This window comes from Microtus ochrogaster, unplaced genomic scaffold (genome assembly GCF_000317375.1).
Source record: "Microtus ochrogaster isolate Prairie Vole_2 unplaced genomic scaffold, MicOch1.0 UNK41, whole genome shotgun sequence".
Lineage (NCBI taxonomy): Eukaryota > Metazoa > Chordata > Mammalia > Rodentia > Cricetidae > Microtus > Microtus ochrogaster.
Window position 1 is genome coordinate 2,348,536 of NW_004949139.1, and position 19,149 is coordinate 2,367,684.

Sequence of the window (19,149 nt, forward strand, 5' to 3'; positions counted from 1 at the left end):
AAAAAAAAAAAAAAAAAAAAAAAAAAAACCAGAAAAAAACTAAAACTAAGACTGTAGAGATGGGTTAATGGTTAAGAGCACTGGGTGCTCTTTCAGAAGGCTGTGGTGTATGCCCCTGTGTGCTGGTGCCTGCAGAGCCAGAAGCATTGGCTCCCTTTGAAGCTGGAGTTATAGGCAGTTGTGAGCTGTGTCTTGTGGTGCTAGCAGTTGAACATGTCCTCTACAAGAGCACTGTGCACGCTTAACTGCTGATTCATCTATCCATCCACCAGAATTAAAATTCCAACCAAGTGTTTTGTCTACCACTTTATGGTATTTTTTAAATTTACTATTTTTTTTAATGTGTATGAGTATTTTGCTTGCATCTATATCTGTATACCGTATGTGTGCCTGGTGCTCAAGGAAACTAGAAGAGTGTGTTAGATTCCCTGGAACTGGAGTTACAGATGGTTGTGAGCTGTCGTGTGGGTGCTGGGAATTGAACCCAGGTTCTCTGGAAAAGCAGTCAGTGCTCTTAACCTTGCATCTCTCCAGCCCACGTTATGGTGTTTTTTTTTTTTTGTGTGTGTGTGTCTTAGCAATTGTTTTATTTCTGTTAAGAGATACCATGACCAAAGCAATTATTAGAAGAGAAAGCAATTGGGGGCTTGTTTACAGTTTCAGAGGTTTAGCCCATTATTATCATGGTGGGGAGCATGGCAGCATGCAGGCAGGTGCTGGAGCAGTTACTGAGAGCTACATCCTGACCCATAGGCAGAGAGACACTCTGGGCTTTACATGAGCTTTTAGGTGTAGGAGGTACACCTTTAATCCCAATGTCTGGGAGGCAGAGACTGAGGGATCTCTGAGAGTTCAAGGACAGCCTGGTCCACAGAGTTATTCCAGGTCAAAAATACACAGAGAACCTGTCTCAAAAAGCAAAAAGTTAAAAGTAAAAATAAACAAAATAGAGTTAAAATAAAGCCGTACAAAGATGGAAAATACACAGAGAATTTTGATACTGTATGGTATTATACTGTGTTTAAATTGTTTAAATGCTGAGGAAGGAACAACATTTGCTAAAAGATATTTGTTTATAAATGCTGCTGAACTAATCCAACATAGATATTTTAAAAATGCCTTGACTTTGAAATTTGGATCTAAGGACATGATACTTTGGAAAGGAGTTTCTTATTTTGTTTTCACGGAGGGTGAGAGTCTGTGGATTGCTTCCATCCCAATGTGGTATGATAGACCACGTCCTCCTAAAAGGTTGCTGTGAACGCCTTCAAAAAATTACTTCACTCAATTGACGACTGAGATGAAACTAGCACACTGGTTATACCCTGAAATACCTAAATAACAGCGCCCCCATTCAGCAAAAAGCAGTTTGGAGAAAAAAAACTGCGCCCATATTCCCAAATATTGTTTATAAATGTTCTTTTACATTTAAAGGGGGATATGATATAGGTATGAATAATTTGCATTGATATGGATTTTGTTTTAGTGATTTAAATTTAAGGTCAATTTTGTTATATGTATTTCTGCTCTTGATTAAGGTATTGTGATTATGTAGTTCATTTAAAAATGTAATGTATAATTAGGAAATATAGGTTGCTAATGGATAATCATCAATAATAGTCAAGTTTGTAGTCATGTTAGTTTAGATTTTCTGGATGTGCATGGATATATTTTAGATAGACATTCTTCATATCTTTCAAAGATTACAGAATAGGACATTTAATGTTTTAATGACTGAGGACTTTTCATGACAATGAGACACTCTGCTCCTGGCAGCACCAATCTACTTCAAGAGGAAGATGGGCATCGAAGAGGAACCTTATGGAGTTTGATAACCATTTGGGCAAGAAACTGCTCTTGCCTGGACTATTGCATAAACTGGATACAGAGAACCCGCAGAGAGAGGACTACTGAACTTGCCTAAAGGTGAGATGATCTTTCGGGGTTCCTGATTCATGAAAGAGTCTGCAAGACATTCTTCAGGACAAGCAGATAGTGACTGCCTTTGAAATTTCCTGCTTCATGAAAATGTCTGCTGGAAACTATGGGCCTGTAGGCCAAAGATGGATGCCCCAATGGTACAGAGAAACTTTGAATGACTGTCCAGGCAGCGAGATGTCTCTGTCATTTCTAGAGTTTTGGATTTCTTGTTTGCTTGGGTAATATTATATCCTTCTTGAGTCTTTAATGGAGTTAAAGAATATATAGATAGTTATAGTTCTCCTTAGTTATGCAAAAAGATAAAATAGATGTAAATATTGTAACTTTTACTTGATAACTGTTTTGTTATATGTAATTTTGCTATGTTAAAGTTAAAGCCTTCCTTTTTTTGTTTAAACAGAAAAAGGGGAAGTGATGTGGGAGTGTCATATATCAATCTGTTGATTTCATTGGTTAAGCAATAAAGAAACTGCTTGGCCCTGATAGATTAAAACATAGGTGGGAGGAGTAAACAGAACAAAATGCTGGGAGGAAGAGGAAGTGAACAGAGAGATGCCATGCTCCCTTCTCCCGGGCAGATGCGAGAACTCTGCTCTCTAAGGCCCACGCGATGAAGCTCCAACCCAGGATGGATGTAGGCTAGAATCTTCCAGGTAAGCGCACCTAGCAGTGCTACACAGATGATTAGAAATGGGCTAAATTAATTTGTGAGAATTAGCCTAGAAGAGGCTAGATAGAAATGGGCCAGAGACCCACATTGGAGCACCGGACAGAAATCTCAAGGTCCTAATCAGGAGCAGAAGGAGAGGCACATGCAAGGAACTCAGGACCGCGAGGGGTGCACCCACACACTGAGACAATGGGGATGTTCTATCGGGAACTCACCAAGGCCAACTGGCCTGGGTCTGAAAAAGCATTGGATAAAACCGGACTTGCTGAACATAGTGAACAATGAGGACTACTGAGAACTCAAGAACAATGGCAATGGGTTTTTGATCCTACTGCATGTACTGGCTTTGTGGGAGCCTAGGCAGTTTGGATGTTCACCTTACTAGACCTGGATGGAGGTGGGCGGTCCTTGGACTTCCCACAGGTCAGGGAACCCTGATTGCTCTTCGTTATGGTGTCTTGAAGCCCATACACAGACTCCAACTCACAGTAAGATGATTCAGTGACAGATATATTCCTGAAGAGACCAGGAGGGCTGACAGAGACTGGCTGTGTGACCTGGAGACTAAGCTGATGTGATAGGAGAGAAGAGTGTGCTGGGACCAAAAAAAAAAAAAAAAAAAAAAAAAAGCCTCCATTTGAATTCTGCTTGGCACTGTTGATTGTATGATCTTTTTGTTTTGTTTTTTCAAGACAGGGTTTCTTTGTGTAGCTTTGGAGCCTGTCCTGGAACTTGCTCTGTGGACCAGACTGGCCTTGAACTCACAGAGATCCCTCTTGCCCCTCCCTCCTGAGTGCTGGGATTAAAGCCGAGCAGCCACTGCTGCCTGCCGACAGTGTGATCTTAAGTAGGCTGTTTTTCTTCTTTGTGCTTACTTCTTTGTATATGAAATTCAGAGAACAATTATTGTCATGTCTTCCTACTGCAAGAATTGTAAAGCAGGTATGGACTCAGAGTTTTGAAGAATTGTACAGAGTGCTAGAGAGGGTCTTAATGTCAACAGTCAGACCCACTTTCTATGTCCTCATAGGTTCGCGAGGCCTTGAGGAAAGCAGAGAAGGAGCTCGAATCACACAGCTCATGGTATGCTCCTGAGGCCCTGCAGAAGTGGCTGCAGCTGACACATGAAGTGGAGGTGCAGTACTATAATATCAAGAAGCAAAATGCCGAGAAGCAGCTGCTGGTGGCCAAGGAGGGGGTGAGGCCTGCTTTTCTGTTGGCCTCCTTTTGCCCTCTTCCCTCCTTCCTGCCCTCTTCTTTTTATGCTCCCTCCATCTGTTCTTTCCTACTCTACCTGTCCCTCCCTTTGAGTGAAGAGATACATTGGCAGTGGGTTCTGTTTCCCTTTCTAGTGTACAATTTTCTAATTTTTGGAGGAGGTACTGAGTATTGGGTACTCCCTCTTGTCTTTTGGGCATGATAAATCATGTAGGGGTGGGCAGAGGGCAAGCTTTTTCAGTTTTCCCAGCTGCTACAGGAATAGAAGCTCTTCTGGGCTTGGGGCACTGGCACTGGACCCTTTACCTCTCAACCGGTCCACTTGCTTCCTCCCCTTGTCTTACTTCACTTTTCTCTTTTCCTTGTGAAGCTTAAGTTGTGTTAGTGGGATGGGAACCCAGCTACAGGAAGGCCTTATGTTTTTCAATCATGAATCCAACTCTCTTTAAGCTGGGTTCTTCATCTTTGCAGGCTGAGAAAATAAAAAAGAAGAGAAACACACTGTTTGGTACCTTTCATGTGGCCCACAGCTCTTCTCTGGATGATGTGGATCATAAGATCTTAACTGCTAAGTAAGTAGCACCAGTTATCAGCTCCACAGTGACCATCTTAGAGATTGAACCCAATTCCATCTTCTCATGATGGGGTAACATCTCTGATCTCCTGCCCAAACCCTGATGCAGCTCCTACTTTGCTCTTAAGTTTATGAATATATTGTGGTTTTTATTCATATATGTCTATACCCCATGTGTTCCTCTGAAAAGTGACCTTGTTCTTGTTGGGGCTGCCACATGGCCTGCACCTGCAGTTTTCTTTCATCTGTCTTTAGGCAAGCACTAAGCGAGGTGACAGCAGCACTGAGGGAGCGCCTGCACCGGTGGCAGCAGATTGAGATCCTCTGTGGCTTCCAGATTGTCAATAATCCTGGCATCCACTCCTTGGTGGCTGCCCTCAACATAGACCCCAGCTGGATGGGTAGTACCCGCCCTAACCCTGCCCACTTCATCATGACTGACGACGTGGATGACATGGATGAGGAGATTGTGTCACCCTTGTCCATGCAGTGTAGGTGACCTCTTTGTCGGAGTGAGAGGTAGCATTTGGTGTACAAGATGAGAAGTCTGTTGCCTCTGCTGTGCTTTTACAACAGTGGGGAAGCTAACCAGAAAAGAAGTTAGCTCCTATCATTGGTTAATAAAACAATTCACATTATGATATTTCTTTATAACTGTCCTTTTAATATTTTTCCCCTTGCTGTATGCCTTCTCTGTCCTGTGTCTGTGTCTCTTTCTTCTGTTTTTCTGTTTGTTTAGTCCTCCTTTTTCTTCCCCCACTATTTATCTTTATGAAAAAATAATCTTCTTTAGAGACTTTTTATTCATAGTATAAAATAATATTAATTTGGACTGTTTGTGTCTATTTCACTTTGTTTCTTATTCTTAATTACTAAAGCAAGTGAATAGAATGATGTTTCTTTTCTTTGCCTTTCTGCGTGAGAACCCCAAATAGTAGCAGTCTTTTAAAGTGATATCTATCCCTAAAGTCTTCAAACCAAGAGGCATTCTTGCCCAGGAGGGAACTCCTTTACAAGTATGTCTGGCTACCTACCAAGTGTGGACTCCTCCTATCCCCATCTCTATTCTGGTTCTTTCTTATTTCTTCTTTTCCCCAAAGATGATAAGAGCTCAGCCTAAAGGGACAGTGTTCTGTGGGAATTGTGTAGTGACTCCCCTTCTGCTCTACAGCTGAATTTTTATTTGAATGGGAGATTATTTTAGCTAAATAAATTAGGCATATCTATGGTAAAGGTGTTATCGTGGGTCCATACCTTACCAGTGCAGAGGAATTTGGGCTGGTTTAGGCTTTCATTTTCAGGAGGCCATATAATTCCCTGCCTCCCTTGAAGTCCAGGTCCTTTGATCAGACAACATTTATTTGTAAATGTCCTTTTTAATGTGCTTATTCTGGAATTTGCTGTTTAGTCCAGGCTAACCTTGAATTTCTGATAATCCTCCTGATTTTCACCCCACCAAGTGTTGGGATTATAAACACTTAGGACTGTGAATTTTTTCAGTAGTACATTAAGGCCAAGCCTCTTTGTATCCTTGATTTGATATTTTTTGTTTGTTTTGGTTTTGGTTATTTTGAGACAGGATCTCACTATGTAGCTCTGGCTGGCCTGAACTCTGAAAATCATGTTGGCCTCAAACTCAAGAGATATACCTGCCCCTGTCCCCCAAGAATTAAAGATTTGTGCCAGCACACCTGGCTTGATCTGATATCTTGTTAGTTCTTTAGCCAAAGGCCTAACAAGGTTTGGGTCACTAGTAGGCAAGTCTGGATCCTAACTTATTGATCTAAAGACTCCTGTGCTCTCTAGGTTAGGAGGAACCTTTGGTAGTTCTGAAGGTTCTGTTCTCTACTCATTCCCTGTCCCCAGCCCTTCCTGTATCCCATTGATAGACAGGCCAAAACCCTTTATAAATCAGATTCTCTTCTCCTTTTGGCCTGGCTGTTGACCCTAGATGCTGCCTGGCTGATGGGGCGTAGGTTCAGTGACCGCTCTCTCTGCTCTACATCCGCCGGCTCGGATGATCAGTCCCTCTGGAAATACCCGGGTTTGAGGAGCCCCTTTGGGGCTTTTGTTTTTCCGACTTTTGGAACTAAACCGACACTCCTATCCAATGGGCCCCTTCTCTTGCCTGCCTCACACCCCTGCCTGCTCCCCATGTTCCCTCAGCACTATCCCTACTAACTGAAGGGAGGGGTTCGGGGGTGATGAGAATCAGCCTGCTCAGTTAAGGACTGGAGAGAAGACATCTATAGTGACGGAAGGCTTAGGCCTTTCCCCTCAGCCCAGCCACAGATGTCCTAGTGGACCTTCTTCCAGCTGGGCCGGGATGAAAGGAAAGGAAAGAACATGCCTCTCTTTTCTTTTTCATGTTCTTCCCTTATCTCCCAGTTTCTGCTCCCCACCTTTCCTATTATGGGTTTCTTTCTCCTCATGCTTTGAAAGTTACCAGCTGTATAAGCCCTGCTGCCTACCTTTCCACACTGTGGAATTGTGTTCTCTCCGTGGGTTGGCCCTATAAAACTCTGCCACCCTAATAACCTCTGACTTTCTCCAACTTAAGGAGTAAGGTTTTTTTTGTTGTTGTTTTTGTTTTTTAAGTTGTAGCTGGGATTGAACCTAAAGACATGCTCTGGCACATCGCTAGGTTACTGGTGCCCAGGTCAGGGTGATAATTGTCCTACAAGAGCCTGGTTTGCAGCACTGATCCAGGAACTAGGTCATTGTCATTTATGTATGTATTAGAGGAAATTTGGAAAGTTAAAAAAAATACATGAATAATAGCATTTTTAAAAGGCATTCATGCCGGGTGTGGTGGTGCATGCCTCTAATCCCAGCACTCAGGAGGCAGAGGCAGCACTTATGAGGCAGAGTTTGAGGCCGGCCTAGTCTAAAAAGTGAGTTCTGGGATAGCCAGGGCTACACAGAGAAACCCTGTCTTCAAAAACAGAAAAGGCCTTTATTGTCTCACCATAGCTGAATACTTGATTTTTTTTTTTTGTCAATTTAAGAGAAGATTTTATTTTTATTTGAAATTATGTGTATATGTATGTGTCTTGAGTTTGGGTTTGTACACAAATGCAGTATCCACAGAGCCAGATGAGGACATTGAATCCCTGGAGCTGGAGTTACAGGTTCTTGTGAATTGCTCAAAGTAGGTGCTGGGAACCAAACTCAAACCCTCTGCAAGAGCAGAACATACAGTCAGCAGATAGGACATCTTTCCATTCTCCTCTTGTGAATTTTTAAAAGGTGGCTAAAATATTTATTGAGTGCAATGACCTATGTAGGTTTTTTGGGGTGCTTGAAAGTCTCAGAACAACCCCACAGGATTCTACAAATATGGGTCAAAATGAGAGTGTAAGTGGTTTAGGGTTGCAGTTAGAAGTAGAAAGACTTGGGTTGAAACTCTAGTGTTTTATATTCCAAAGTTCAAGGTTATTTCATAAAAAAATTTTTTCCTTTTTTGTCCCTTGAAAGTTTTTGATGTTTGTTTTCTGAAACTGAGTCTCATTATACAGCCCAGCTAATCTCTAGTTCACTTTCTAGTCTGCTGGCTTCTAACTCCTAACTCTGCTGCCTTGGTCTGTCCGGTGCTGAGGTTAGTTATGTCCTACCACCTCCAGCTCCAGGAACTTTAATAAGTTCTTAAACATTTTCATAAGCGGGGCTGGAGGGATGACTCAGTGGTTAAGAGCACTGGCTGCTTTTCCAGAGGTCCTGAGTTCAATTCCCAGCAACCAAATGGTGGCTCACAACCATCTGGTGCCCTCTTCTGGCCTGCAGGCATACATGTAGGCAGAATACTATATACATAATAAATAAATAAATCTTTAAAAACATTTTATAAGCATCACTTTTGATGTCTCTGCTGTCTCCCAGCAAATAGATTTGCTCTCATTTTTCAGTCATTTCATCTTTATGTATACTTCTATGCAACTATTAATAACGATCCAACAAACATGTTTGTGTATAAGTCCTTGTCTGTGTTGTGAATTACTTACTGAGGCCAGTTAAAAAGGAAAGGCTGGTTCTTGCTGCTCTCCCGGACCTTGCTCCAAGACCCTATCCTGTACTGCCCTGCCTGTGTCCTCCCACTAACTGCCTTGCTACTTCCCTTTATAGTGACATTGGCCTCAGGTCTCCTTCCACTGGAATTACCACTAAAACTGACCCCTCCTCTACAGTTTCCCATCCTTTCAGGTCCCATAGTGGGAGGTTTCTGGGAGGTGGTGTCCTTCTCCCTAGATTGGGTATCAAAGGTCCAGAGAGGTATCTAGCAGGCATATCTTTATGGGTACCTGCTTGCCTGCATCCAACCTGGATTGGCCAGTCCTTATACTCTTTTTCCTCTCCTTGCAGCTCCCAGCCTGCAGAGCAGTGTTCGGCAGCGTCTGACGGAGCCACAACATGGCCTGGGATCTCAGAGGTTGGTAGAGGGCGAGGCTGGCCACTTCTTGACAAGCCGGGTATCTCTGCGGCGAATGCGTAGCCTTTCATCTGGACAGTCTTTCAGTTCTGAAGGCCACGGGACCAGCCCTCCATCTGCCTCTGCTTCTTCTTCCTGCTCCTCTTCCAATACCACCATCGCCACCACCACTACCACCTCCACTACCACCACCACCACCACCATCAACACCGTCCATGTTCACCCTGTTTATTATCATCACAGCACTTCCTATTTCCTCCAGATGGATCCCTACCCTGACCCAACCCCTTCTGACAACACCGCTGTGATGTCTGGGCATTCAGAGAGCTTGGGGTATCAGCTATCTCTCTTCTCTTTCTTCCTTCCCTTTCTACTGCTTTTACCTTGGCTTCTGCCTGCTGCCTGCTGCTTGTTGACTTCTGGGAGGTGTGGTGAGGAATCTCCCCCCTTGTCCTTTCCTTTCTCGGTTCTGCATTTCCTTATTAAGGTCACCTTAATTTCCTACACCTGTCTTCCCTTTGCTGTTTGGGGTTTTCTGACTCTAAAAATGAGTACCGGTCCTCTTCCCTCATGACCCTATAACACTTGTTTAAATTATGCACTTTCAGATCAGTTCTCTCATTTCCTTTACTCCTTAAACAAATGTACTGTGTTAGGTTCTTTTATGGATGATAAGATGAAATCCCAGTAATCACGACATATAGTTTTATCTGGGAATGGCACACACGTCAATTATGAGCCGATTTTATAAGTGCTCTGGGGTACTGAGGAAGGAGGAATGACTAACAGTGTGTATCTAGGTGGAATGTGTCACAAAAGAGATGACATTGGTGGTGAAACCCTGTTCATGGAGAAAGGAATAGTGTTCTAGCTGAGGAGATGGCATGTGTGGAGGAATTGAAGTGTAAGAACATAGAATATATTTGTAACGAAAATATTGCATATGTGTTGGAGAGAAGCAGTAGTAGATGAGGTCAGAATGATGAAAAGTTCAGAAAGGCTAAGGATTTAGTCTTTATCTCTTAAGAAGTGGAGCATAAAGGGTTTCTAGATGGAAGTGAATTGGCTGTACTTCTGTTTTAAAGGACTTGGGATAATTACAAGTGCTTGCTGCCAAGCCCGATGACCTGACTTTGAACCCAAAAGTCCGCATGATAGAATGAAGGAACCAGCCCCTAGAAGTGGTCCTCTGACCTCCACATCTGTGCCATATGTGTGTGCTTGTGTGCACATACACAAAGTAAATATGTGTAATAAAATACAAATTAAAATCTTTCCATTTTAGAAATAACAGAGTAGTGGCCTGTATGCAGGTAGGAAAGAGAAGACTAAGGAACTATGAGGCACTGCAGCATACCGCTGGGGAAGAGCTGGGTCTCAGTATGGCAAGATAGTTTACTTATAACTGACTAGAGATGCAAAAAGAAGTGTCTAGTTTGACTGAGTAAATGAGTACAGCCTTCGTGGAATTATACTACAGGAGAAGAAATACAGATTTGAAAATTTGGGGCAAGAAAAGTTAGGCAGGTACTGAAATACTCTGTTAGAGTAGGAGTTAAGGCTCTGAAAGGGCAGCTTTGCCCAGGGCGCAGAGATAATCAGGTAGAGCACAGGCAGAACTTGACTTTTCATTTAGGATACTTGTTCTTTTGCAAGGTTTCAGTAAGCGACGCAGAAAAGAATTGAAAGTTTCTCCTCAGCCTGATCTGGCAGCTCATTAACTTTCCCTGCTAATATGTCAAAATGTTAGGCTAAGATTGGAGGGAGTAGCCTTGACCTTGTATGGGACAAGCTTAGGGGACCCCAAGAAAGGACTCGCCTCCGCAAGTACATCTCATCCCTGAAATTGTGGCTGTGTCCAGTCCTGTGTCCAGGTGGTTGAGCTGCAGCCTGCTTACTCTGTTGATTTCTTGGGTCTGGCCTAATGGTGGCTGTCCCTCTCTCTACCTCTGCTTCATGAACCTTTGGATAGTTATCCTTGAGGGCTGTTCTTTTGCCTCCACAAAGAAACTGCCCTTAAGGATTATTGCTTAGCAGAGCTGCCCATTTTCACTCTCATCTTCATTTTCATCTGAAAGTGTGGGAAGAGAGACTGTTCCTCCTCATACCCATGGAGAAGACCGGAATGGGTTGGGGAATCTAGGGGTTGCTGTAATTTCATGCTCCAAGGTCTAAGCTGAGGACGATTGGGAGGAAGGGTGGGTAGTTCCTGCATTCACCTGGCCTGTTCACTGCTTAATTTTCTTTTGCACCATGCACCAGAGGATCATCTCTAAAGGCAAACAGGCTCTCTAGTAAGGTTAGTAGCTTGGGATGGGAGTCCAAGGCAGCCTAGCCTTTGGGGAGGGATAACTCTGGCCTAAAAGGTCTCAGAAGTTCAGGGAGGGAAGGTGAGCTTACCTTAATGGACTTTTCCCCTCTTATATCTACTAAGGCTTTCTCCTAGGTTCTTATCCTTCTATGGGATTCTTATCATTTAATTGATGAGGGAGGCATGGAAGGATGAGGATCGAGAACAAGTTCTAGACTGTAAGTCAGGAAAAATGAGGCTGAGAGGTCCAAACCTTTTTTTATCTTTTTCTTAGTGTTATAAAGGTAGAAATTGATAGGATTCTTACTTTCTTAGTTTAAAAGAGCCACCATTTTTAGTGTGCTTCTCAGAACATCTTTCTAGGTGGTTTATGTTTATGGGGGAGGATTGTTGTGTGCTTAGAGAAACAAGGACACTTTTTTTATTATTGTTTAAGATATAGTCCTGACTGGCCTTAAACTTGGTATGTGCTAAGGGTAATCTTGACTCCTGATCCTCAGTCTCTACCCAGTTGCTGAGAGTATAGGTGTGTGGTACCACACCAGCTTTTTGTTTAACTTATTTTGTTTTTGAAACATGGTTTCCTATATAACCCTAGCCATTCATCCAGGGGCTTACTATATATGTACAGAAGGCTTGCCTTGGATTTGGGGTAGTTCTCCTGCCTTAGCCCTCCAAGTACTGGGATTACAGATGTGCACTTGGTGAAGACACATTTAGATAAAAGTGTCAGATATATAAAGCCAAATAGGAGACTGACTGATTATGGACAGTAGACTATGTGGCCGAAGCAGTATTTGTAGTAGTGGAATGGGTACTTTCATTGTTTCCCTTCCACCTGTAAATAGGAAGGTACTGACCCTTGGAATTGCTGCCCAGTTGTTTCCTGAGAGAGACCTAAAATAGCTATGAGCCAACCCCATACTTTTTGCCTGTTTCAGAAGACTGGTGCCCTTCCTAACCTTTGACCCCTGACTTCCTTCTTACCTATTTCCTATTTAGTATTTCCTCTCCTACTCTTCTAACTCAGATGTTTATACCTTTCCTTTGGCCCTCTCCTCTGCCTCTGTTGTGGGATCTCAGGCCTCTAGGAAAGTGAAGGAGAATTCAAGATTGACAGGGTAATCCTAATATTCACCCCTTTGTTGTAGAAGCAGGAGCAGAGGCATCTGAGATTGGCTCATAGCCTTCCCCGGCTCACCAAGCCCATAAAGGGTTTTTAGTTCCTGAACTAGACTCAGAGTATATGTCCAGTATGTAATGGCATGATCCCATAATTCAGATCTGCAAAGAAGACCTCTTATAACTGGTCCTATATTGACCTTCCAGGTTGGCTGGCTCTATTGCCTTTCTTCTACAATACTTTGCAGTTTCTAAGTGCTTTGTTAACATTTTTGTTCCTCCAGTCTTGTAAGGAAATTAGTTTGATACCATCTTCATTGGGCAAAGATTGAGGCTCAGCAAAGTTTGATGACTTATCTAACTAAGATCACAGAAGGGTTTAGAGCTCTTCTCAAGCCCTGTACCTTAAAGGCCAATGTTCTATCTTCCTATGCCTCTCTAAATTCTCCCTGTCAGCAGAGCTCTGACAAATCCCACACTTCCTGCTTTGATTTGAACTCTGCAGAACTTCTCCATGGCCTCCTTTAAATCCTGTGAGAGGGTAGGAAGAGGCAACATCTTGGCCTTTGGGATGAATGAGAGATTGTTTGCTAGGCTGTTCTAACTTCTCCCCAGCCTTGGTCAGGCCTGCTGACTGCATGTGTCCTGTTCTTTGGAGCCTGGCCTAGACTGCATGTATCCCAGGTGTGATAGAATTAAGTAGGGGGAGGAAGGCATGGGAAATGGTGATTCGGAGCAACATGATGCTTCTATAGTAGTTTAGGATTGAGTCCTAATAAACTTTACCAGACATGGGAAGGTGGATTATTGAAGAGGATGCCTATGGAATTTGAGCCTATGGTTTCTATCAGTGTAGGACCTTGATATTCAGCCAATGTAAAGCTGTTTCCCTGACGGTGATGGTATATAATAACATATGTTTTTATTTCTTTCTGTCTCTTTTCATCATTGTTCCCTTTCTCCTATTTCTACCCACTTTGTTTCCTCCATAATCCTACTTTTCCTCTCTTTTTCTTCTCCTCCTCTTCCCATTTCCCTATATTCTATGTTCCTTTTTCCTCTCTGTCCAATATCTTACAGGGATTTGACCCATTCCGATTCGGAGTCCTCCCTCCACATGAGTGACCGCCAGCGTGTGGCTCCCAAGCCTCCTCAGATGGGCCGTGCTGCAGATGAGGCTCTCAGTGCCATGCCTTCCAATGGCAGCCATCGGCTGATTGAGGGGGTTCATCCAGGATCTCTGGTGGAGAAACTGCCTGACAGCCCTGCTCTGGCCAAGAAGGCATTACTGGCGCTGAACCACGGCCTAGACAAGGCCCACAGCCTGATGGAGCTGAACCCTTCAGGCCCACCTGGTAGCTCCCCACTTTTGGATTCTTCCCATTCTTATAGCCCCAGTTCCCCAGACCCAGACACACCATCACCAGTTGGGGACAGCCGAGCCTTGCAAGGTAGCCGAAACACACGGATTCCCCACTTGGCTGGCAAGAAGGCTGTGGCTGAGGAGGATAATGGTTCTATTGGTGAGGAGACAGACTCTAGCCCAGGCAGGAAGAAGTTTCCCCTCAAAATTTTTAAGAAGCCTCTTAAGAAGTAGGCAGGATAGGATGGCAGTGTTGACACAGCCTTGCCTTCCCCCCTTCCTTTCTTTGAGCTATCTGGCCCCTGGAGTGGGGCACGGAGGGGCTGGCCTGGGTTCTGGGCACTGTACATACCTGCCCCACTCATCCTTGATCCTTCATCATTATTTATTAATTGACCACCATGGCCGGCCTGCCCTGAAACCCTTCCTTCCAACCATGGCTGCTGTCACACCCTCTCCACTCCAGTGCATGTCTTAGTGCTGTCCCCGTAGTGTCCCAGCTCCACCATCTCTGATGTCCCAGTTTTGAGGTTTGGTTTTTGTTTCTGTTTCCTGCTTTCAAGCTCCTCTCCCCCAATTACTCCCCAACTTTCCTAGTAGTTGTGGGGAAGATAGGAGGAGTGACTTCTGACACCTGTACCTCAGATCTCTTCATCCTACTCATCATCGTTCTGCTTATCCCAGACTGGGCCATGGTCCCAATCTCTGGGGTTTGTTCTGTGGAAGTGTGATAGGTTGGAGGGAACCTCATCCTGGAGCTCATTTGGATCTCCGGGGCTCCATTCAGGGAATGAACCAACTCCCAGGGAACAAGTCACCAGTTTTGAGGAAAAGCCAGGCTTGCGTTATTGGGGAGAGACTTCTCTTAGGTGGAGGATAAGTAGATGCCAAAGCTGTGGGCTATAAGGCACTTGCCATTTCTCTCTTGCCCTGCCCACTTCTGCCTTCCTCTTACCTCTGCTCCCCTATTTTGCAGGAGTGTATCTCTTACGAGGTGCTTCCCTGAAGCTCCTCAAGCATCAGTACTGCTGGGGCTCAGGACAACTTACTCCCCTGGCTATGGGAGCCACAGTCATGACACAGGGCTCTTGTGGAGCCCTGGGCAAGGATATTGTATTTGAACCAAAAGACAAACAGTTTTAAAGTAAATAAAATAAAGTAAAATAAATCTCCTGAATTTCCCAAGTGCCTGCACAGCATCCTCCCTTGTCAGACTCCATTTTCATGTTACTGCATAGCCTGGACCAGAGGCTCAAAACGAATACAACTGTTTTGGGGAGGGGGTGGTGAAGGAAGACAGTATCTGTATGTGAAGGCTGCTGTGTGACCACTTCTTGCTCACGCCTCCCATCTTCCAGACAACTCTCTTCTTTACCTGTTTTTGCTATGGCTGTAAAGTTATTTTTCCCTCTGCCCCATTCTGTCATGCCTTTACCCTGAGATCCTAATTTGGGCCTGGGTTGGGTGCAGCTGGGGCCGGTCTTAGGCGGGTGCTAGGCTATAGACTGCCTTATAGCCCCCTGGACACCCTCACATGGGTTTTTCTGTGTTATTTCATAAGATTCTTTGAAGTCCAATAAAGCATGTAGGAGATTTTAACCTCTGCTGGCTATTACTCATTGTGTTCTCTCTGGCTTAGCGAAAGGGATGAAGGGCTGGTAAAATAGCCCATTGGGTTAGGGCACTTGACATTAAGCCTGAATTTCATCCCAGAGACCCACATGGTGGAAGAACAGAACCAAATCTGGAAGTTCTGTCCTCTAATTTCTACACATGAGCCATGGTGTGCATGAACAGGCAGGGGCACAAAAAATACATTCACATTTTTTCCCCTTCCTGAAACAGGGTTTTTCTGAGTGGCCATGGCTGTCCTGGGACTTGCTCTTTAGACCAGGCTGACCTCAAACTCAGAGATGTGTCTGTATTTGCTTCCCTGGGATAAAGGCATTCTCTACCACCACCAGCCTAAATAAATTATAAGCATTTAAAAAAAAAACATAAAAAGGATAAAGAGACTATTATTCATTTGCCACGGTGAATGAAGCTCTAGTGCACAAAGCCGGAAGCCCTCTGGCTGGGAGATGCCTAATAAAATACAGGATACTTAGTAAATTTGAATTTCAAGTGAAGATTCTTTTTTAAAGGTTTATTTATTTATTATGTATATAGTGTCCTGACTGCATGTGTGCCTGCACACCAGAAGACAGCATCAGATCTGATCATAAATGGTTGTGAGCCACCATGTGGTTGCTGGGAACAGAACTCAGGATGTCTGGAAGAGCAGCCAGTGCTCTTAACCTCTCTCTAGCCCCGGGTGAAGATTTTTTAGTATAATCTTGTCTTACACAATACTTGGGATTCAGTTTTATTGATTAAATCCAACAGTCCTATTATTTCCTTTTTAAGAAAACTTCTTTAAAAAGGGGGTCTTATGTATTCCAGGCTGACCTTGAACCCGTAATCCTCCTGCAGCCATTGCTCAAATCCTAGGATTACAGGTTTATGCCACTCTGCCCTTTTGACAATTCTCTATTTGAGCCATCTTAAAGGGGGAAAATATACTTATTTATCATATGCCTATGTGGACATCAGAGAACAGCTTGTGGTAATTGGTTCTTTTACCATGTGGGCCCTGAAGGTTGGATTCCAATTGTCAGGCTTGGTGGTAAATGCCTTATCACCACCTCGATGGACCCATCTTTTTTAAAAAGTGTACATTCATTGAATAAAATGCTGAGTTTTTATTGGCATCCTCATGTATGTCTAGCAAGTACTTGGATATTTTTCACTTCCACCCTCAACCCATTCATTCTTAGGTCCATAAACCTATCATCTTAGTTTCTCTGCATTTCAAAAGAAATTAGGAAACAGAAATTAGGAATGGGAAATGGATTTATTTGTAGTTTTGTTACTGGGGAGAAAAAATAACTCCATCCTTTTCTCTAGCATGCTGGTAGTCTTTTACAGTTTATAGAAAACTATGAGACAAGGACAGAGAGAGCTGGAGGAAACAAGCTCCACCGGGAGCAGAAACCAGGAGCCAAACCAGTCCTGGGACACTGGCAGACCAGGAGTAAGCCAACGACCTGACTCAGAGTCTGCGACCTCCACTGGAAACAGTGGGACTGAACCAGTTACCTAAGACACAGAGAGAACAAACTCCACCAGGAGCAGAAGCCAGGAGCAAACCCAGTCCCAGGACACAGCGGATCAGGATTGACCCAGCGACCAGATCCAGAGCCAGCGATTGCCACCAGAACAGGTCCAACTCCAAGCCAGGGACTTCTACAACAGGAGATCTAGACCAAGATTTACAGAAGCAGCCAGGCAGTGGTGGTGCACGCCTTTAATCCCTCCACTCGGGAAGCAGAGGCAGGCGGATCTCTGTGAGTTTGAGGCCAGCCTGGTCTACATGAACTAGTTCCAGGACAGGCTCCAAAGCTACAGAGAAACCCTGTCTCAAAAAACAACAACAAAAAAAATTTTACAGAAACAGATCAAAGCCAGCAGCCTAGGCCACAGTAGGCCTGAGACAGCAAACTCCAAGGAAGCAGACCAAAGCACAGGAGCACTGAGTTACCTCCAGGAACAGGAATAACCAACTGGGTCACTAGAACCGTGACACTGACTGTACCATGAGGAACAACCATCTGAGCTTTGGATTCACTGGCACCTAGATTATTCAACAGAATCTCAGACAGCCCCAACCTCACCTATTTGAGGAAAAGATGAGTAGAAAAGGTAAGATCACATGCTACATCACAAAAAGCAAAACAATACCAGTAAAACCTAAAGACCCTACAAAAGGAAGACCTGAACAACCAAATATGGATGAACCAGAAGAAAATGATCTAAAAAATAACCTCAAGAGAATGTTTGAAATTCTTAAAGATGAAATGAGAAATTACCTTAAAGATATGGAGGAAAAAACAAACAAAAAACTGGAACATATTAGCAAATCACTTAAAGAAAACCAAGAAAACTCAAACATATAAAAGAAACTATACAGGACTTGAAAACTGAGATGAAAAAAATAAAGAAAACATAAGCTGAAGGAATTATAGAAACAGAAATCAGAAGGAAAAGAGCAGGAACCACAAATGCAAACATGAAAACAGAATACAAGAAATGGAAAAGAGAATCTCAAGTGCTGATGATAAAATACAGGAAATAGACTTAACAGTTAAAGAAAACATTAAATCTAACAATTTTAACCCAAAATATTCATGAAATATGGGACAACATTTAAAAGGCCAAATCTTACCACCACCACCACACCACCACCACCCCACCCCACCACCACCACCACCACCACAAAAATAAAAAAGACAAAAAAAAATAAAAAATAAAAGGCCAAATCTTAGAATAATAGATATAGAAGAAGTTCAACTCAAAAGCACAGAAAATTTATTTTACAAAATCATAGAAGAAAACTTTCCCTACCTGAAGAAAGATATGCCTATGAAGATACAAGAAGCTCACAGAACACCAAATAGACTGGATTCCCCCCCCCCAAAAAAAAAGTCCTCTTGCCACATAATAATCAAAACACTAAACATACAGAGTAAAGAAAGAATATTAAGAGCTGCAAAGGAAAAAGACCAAGTAACATATAAAGGTAGACCTATCAGAATTACACCTGAGTTCTCAGTGGAGACAATGAAAGCCAGAATGTCATGGTCAAGCATTATGCAGACATTAAGAGACCACGAATGCCAGCCCAGACTACTATACCCAGCAAAACTGTCGATCATCATAGGAGGACAAAACAAGATATTCCATGACAAATCTAGGTTTTACTAATACTTAGCCACAAACACAGCCCTACACAAAATATTAGAAGGAAAACTCCAACCCAAGGAAGATGGCTACACCAACAAAAACACAGACAATTGATGATCTCATTACAGCAAATCCCGAAGCAAAAAAATGCACAAATTAACATCACCAATGATGGAAACTAAATTAACAGGAGATAGCAACCACTCATCATTAATATCCCTTAATGTAAATGGTACTGAACTCGCCCATAAAAAGGCATAGGCTAACAGATTGGATACGAAAACAGAATCCATTCCTCTTCTGCATACAAGAAACACATCTCAACCTGAAAGACAGACATTGTGTCAGAGTAAAGGTTGGGAAAAATACTAATCAAATGGATCTAAGAAACAAGCAGGTGTAGCTATCCTAATATCTAACAAAATAGACTTTAAGCTAAAATCAGTCAAAAGAGACAAAGAAGGACATTTAATATTAGTCACAGGAAAAATCCATCAAGAGGAGATTTCAATACTGAACATCTATGCCCCAAATACAAGGGCACCCTCATATATCAAAGAAACACTTCTAAAGCTTAAATCATATATTAAACCCCACACACTAATAGTGGGAGATTTCAACACTCCCCTCTCACCACTGGACAGGTCAGTCAGACAAAAACTGAACAGAGAAATAAGAGAACTAATAGATGTTATGACTCAAATGGACTTAACAGACATCTATAGAATATTCCATCCAAACA

At 43.1% G+C, this 19,149-nt stretch overlaps 1 protein-coding gene across 4 annotated transcripts in view; it reads left to right on the forward strand.

Moving 5' to 3' along the window:
- Positions 1-15,224, forward strand: part of Stim1 (stromal interaction molecule 1) — a 177,939-nt gene extending 162,715 nt beyond the window's left edge. The window contains exons 8-14 of one of the 4 annotated variants that reach the window (XM_013354369.2): positions 3,642-3,809; positions 4,301-4,401; positions 4,659-4,894; positions 6,355-6,447; positions 8,763-8,829; positions 11,092-11,128; positions 13,343-13,464. In XM_013354369.2, the coding sequence (XP_013209823.1) occupies positions 3,642-3,809; positions 4,301-4,401; positions 4,659-4,894; positions 6,355-6,447; positions 8,763-8,829; positions 11,092-11,128; positions 13,343-13,387 (747 nt within the window). In that variant the 3' untranslated portion in view covers positions 13,388-13,464. Of the gene's footprint in view, positions 1-3,641; positions 3,810-4,300; positions 4,402-4,658; positions 4,895-6,354; positions 6,448-8,762; positions 8,830-11,091; positions 11,129-13,342 lie in introns of all 4 variants that reach the window. The other 3 variants (XM_013354368.2, XM_005368823.3, XM_005368822.3) reach the window with 3 other exon arrangements.
- Positions 15,225-19,149: the final 3,925 nt, after the last annotated feature.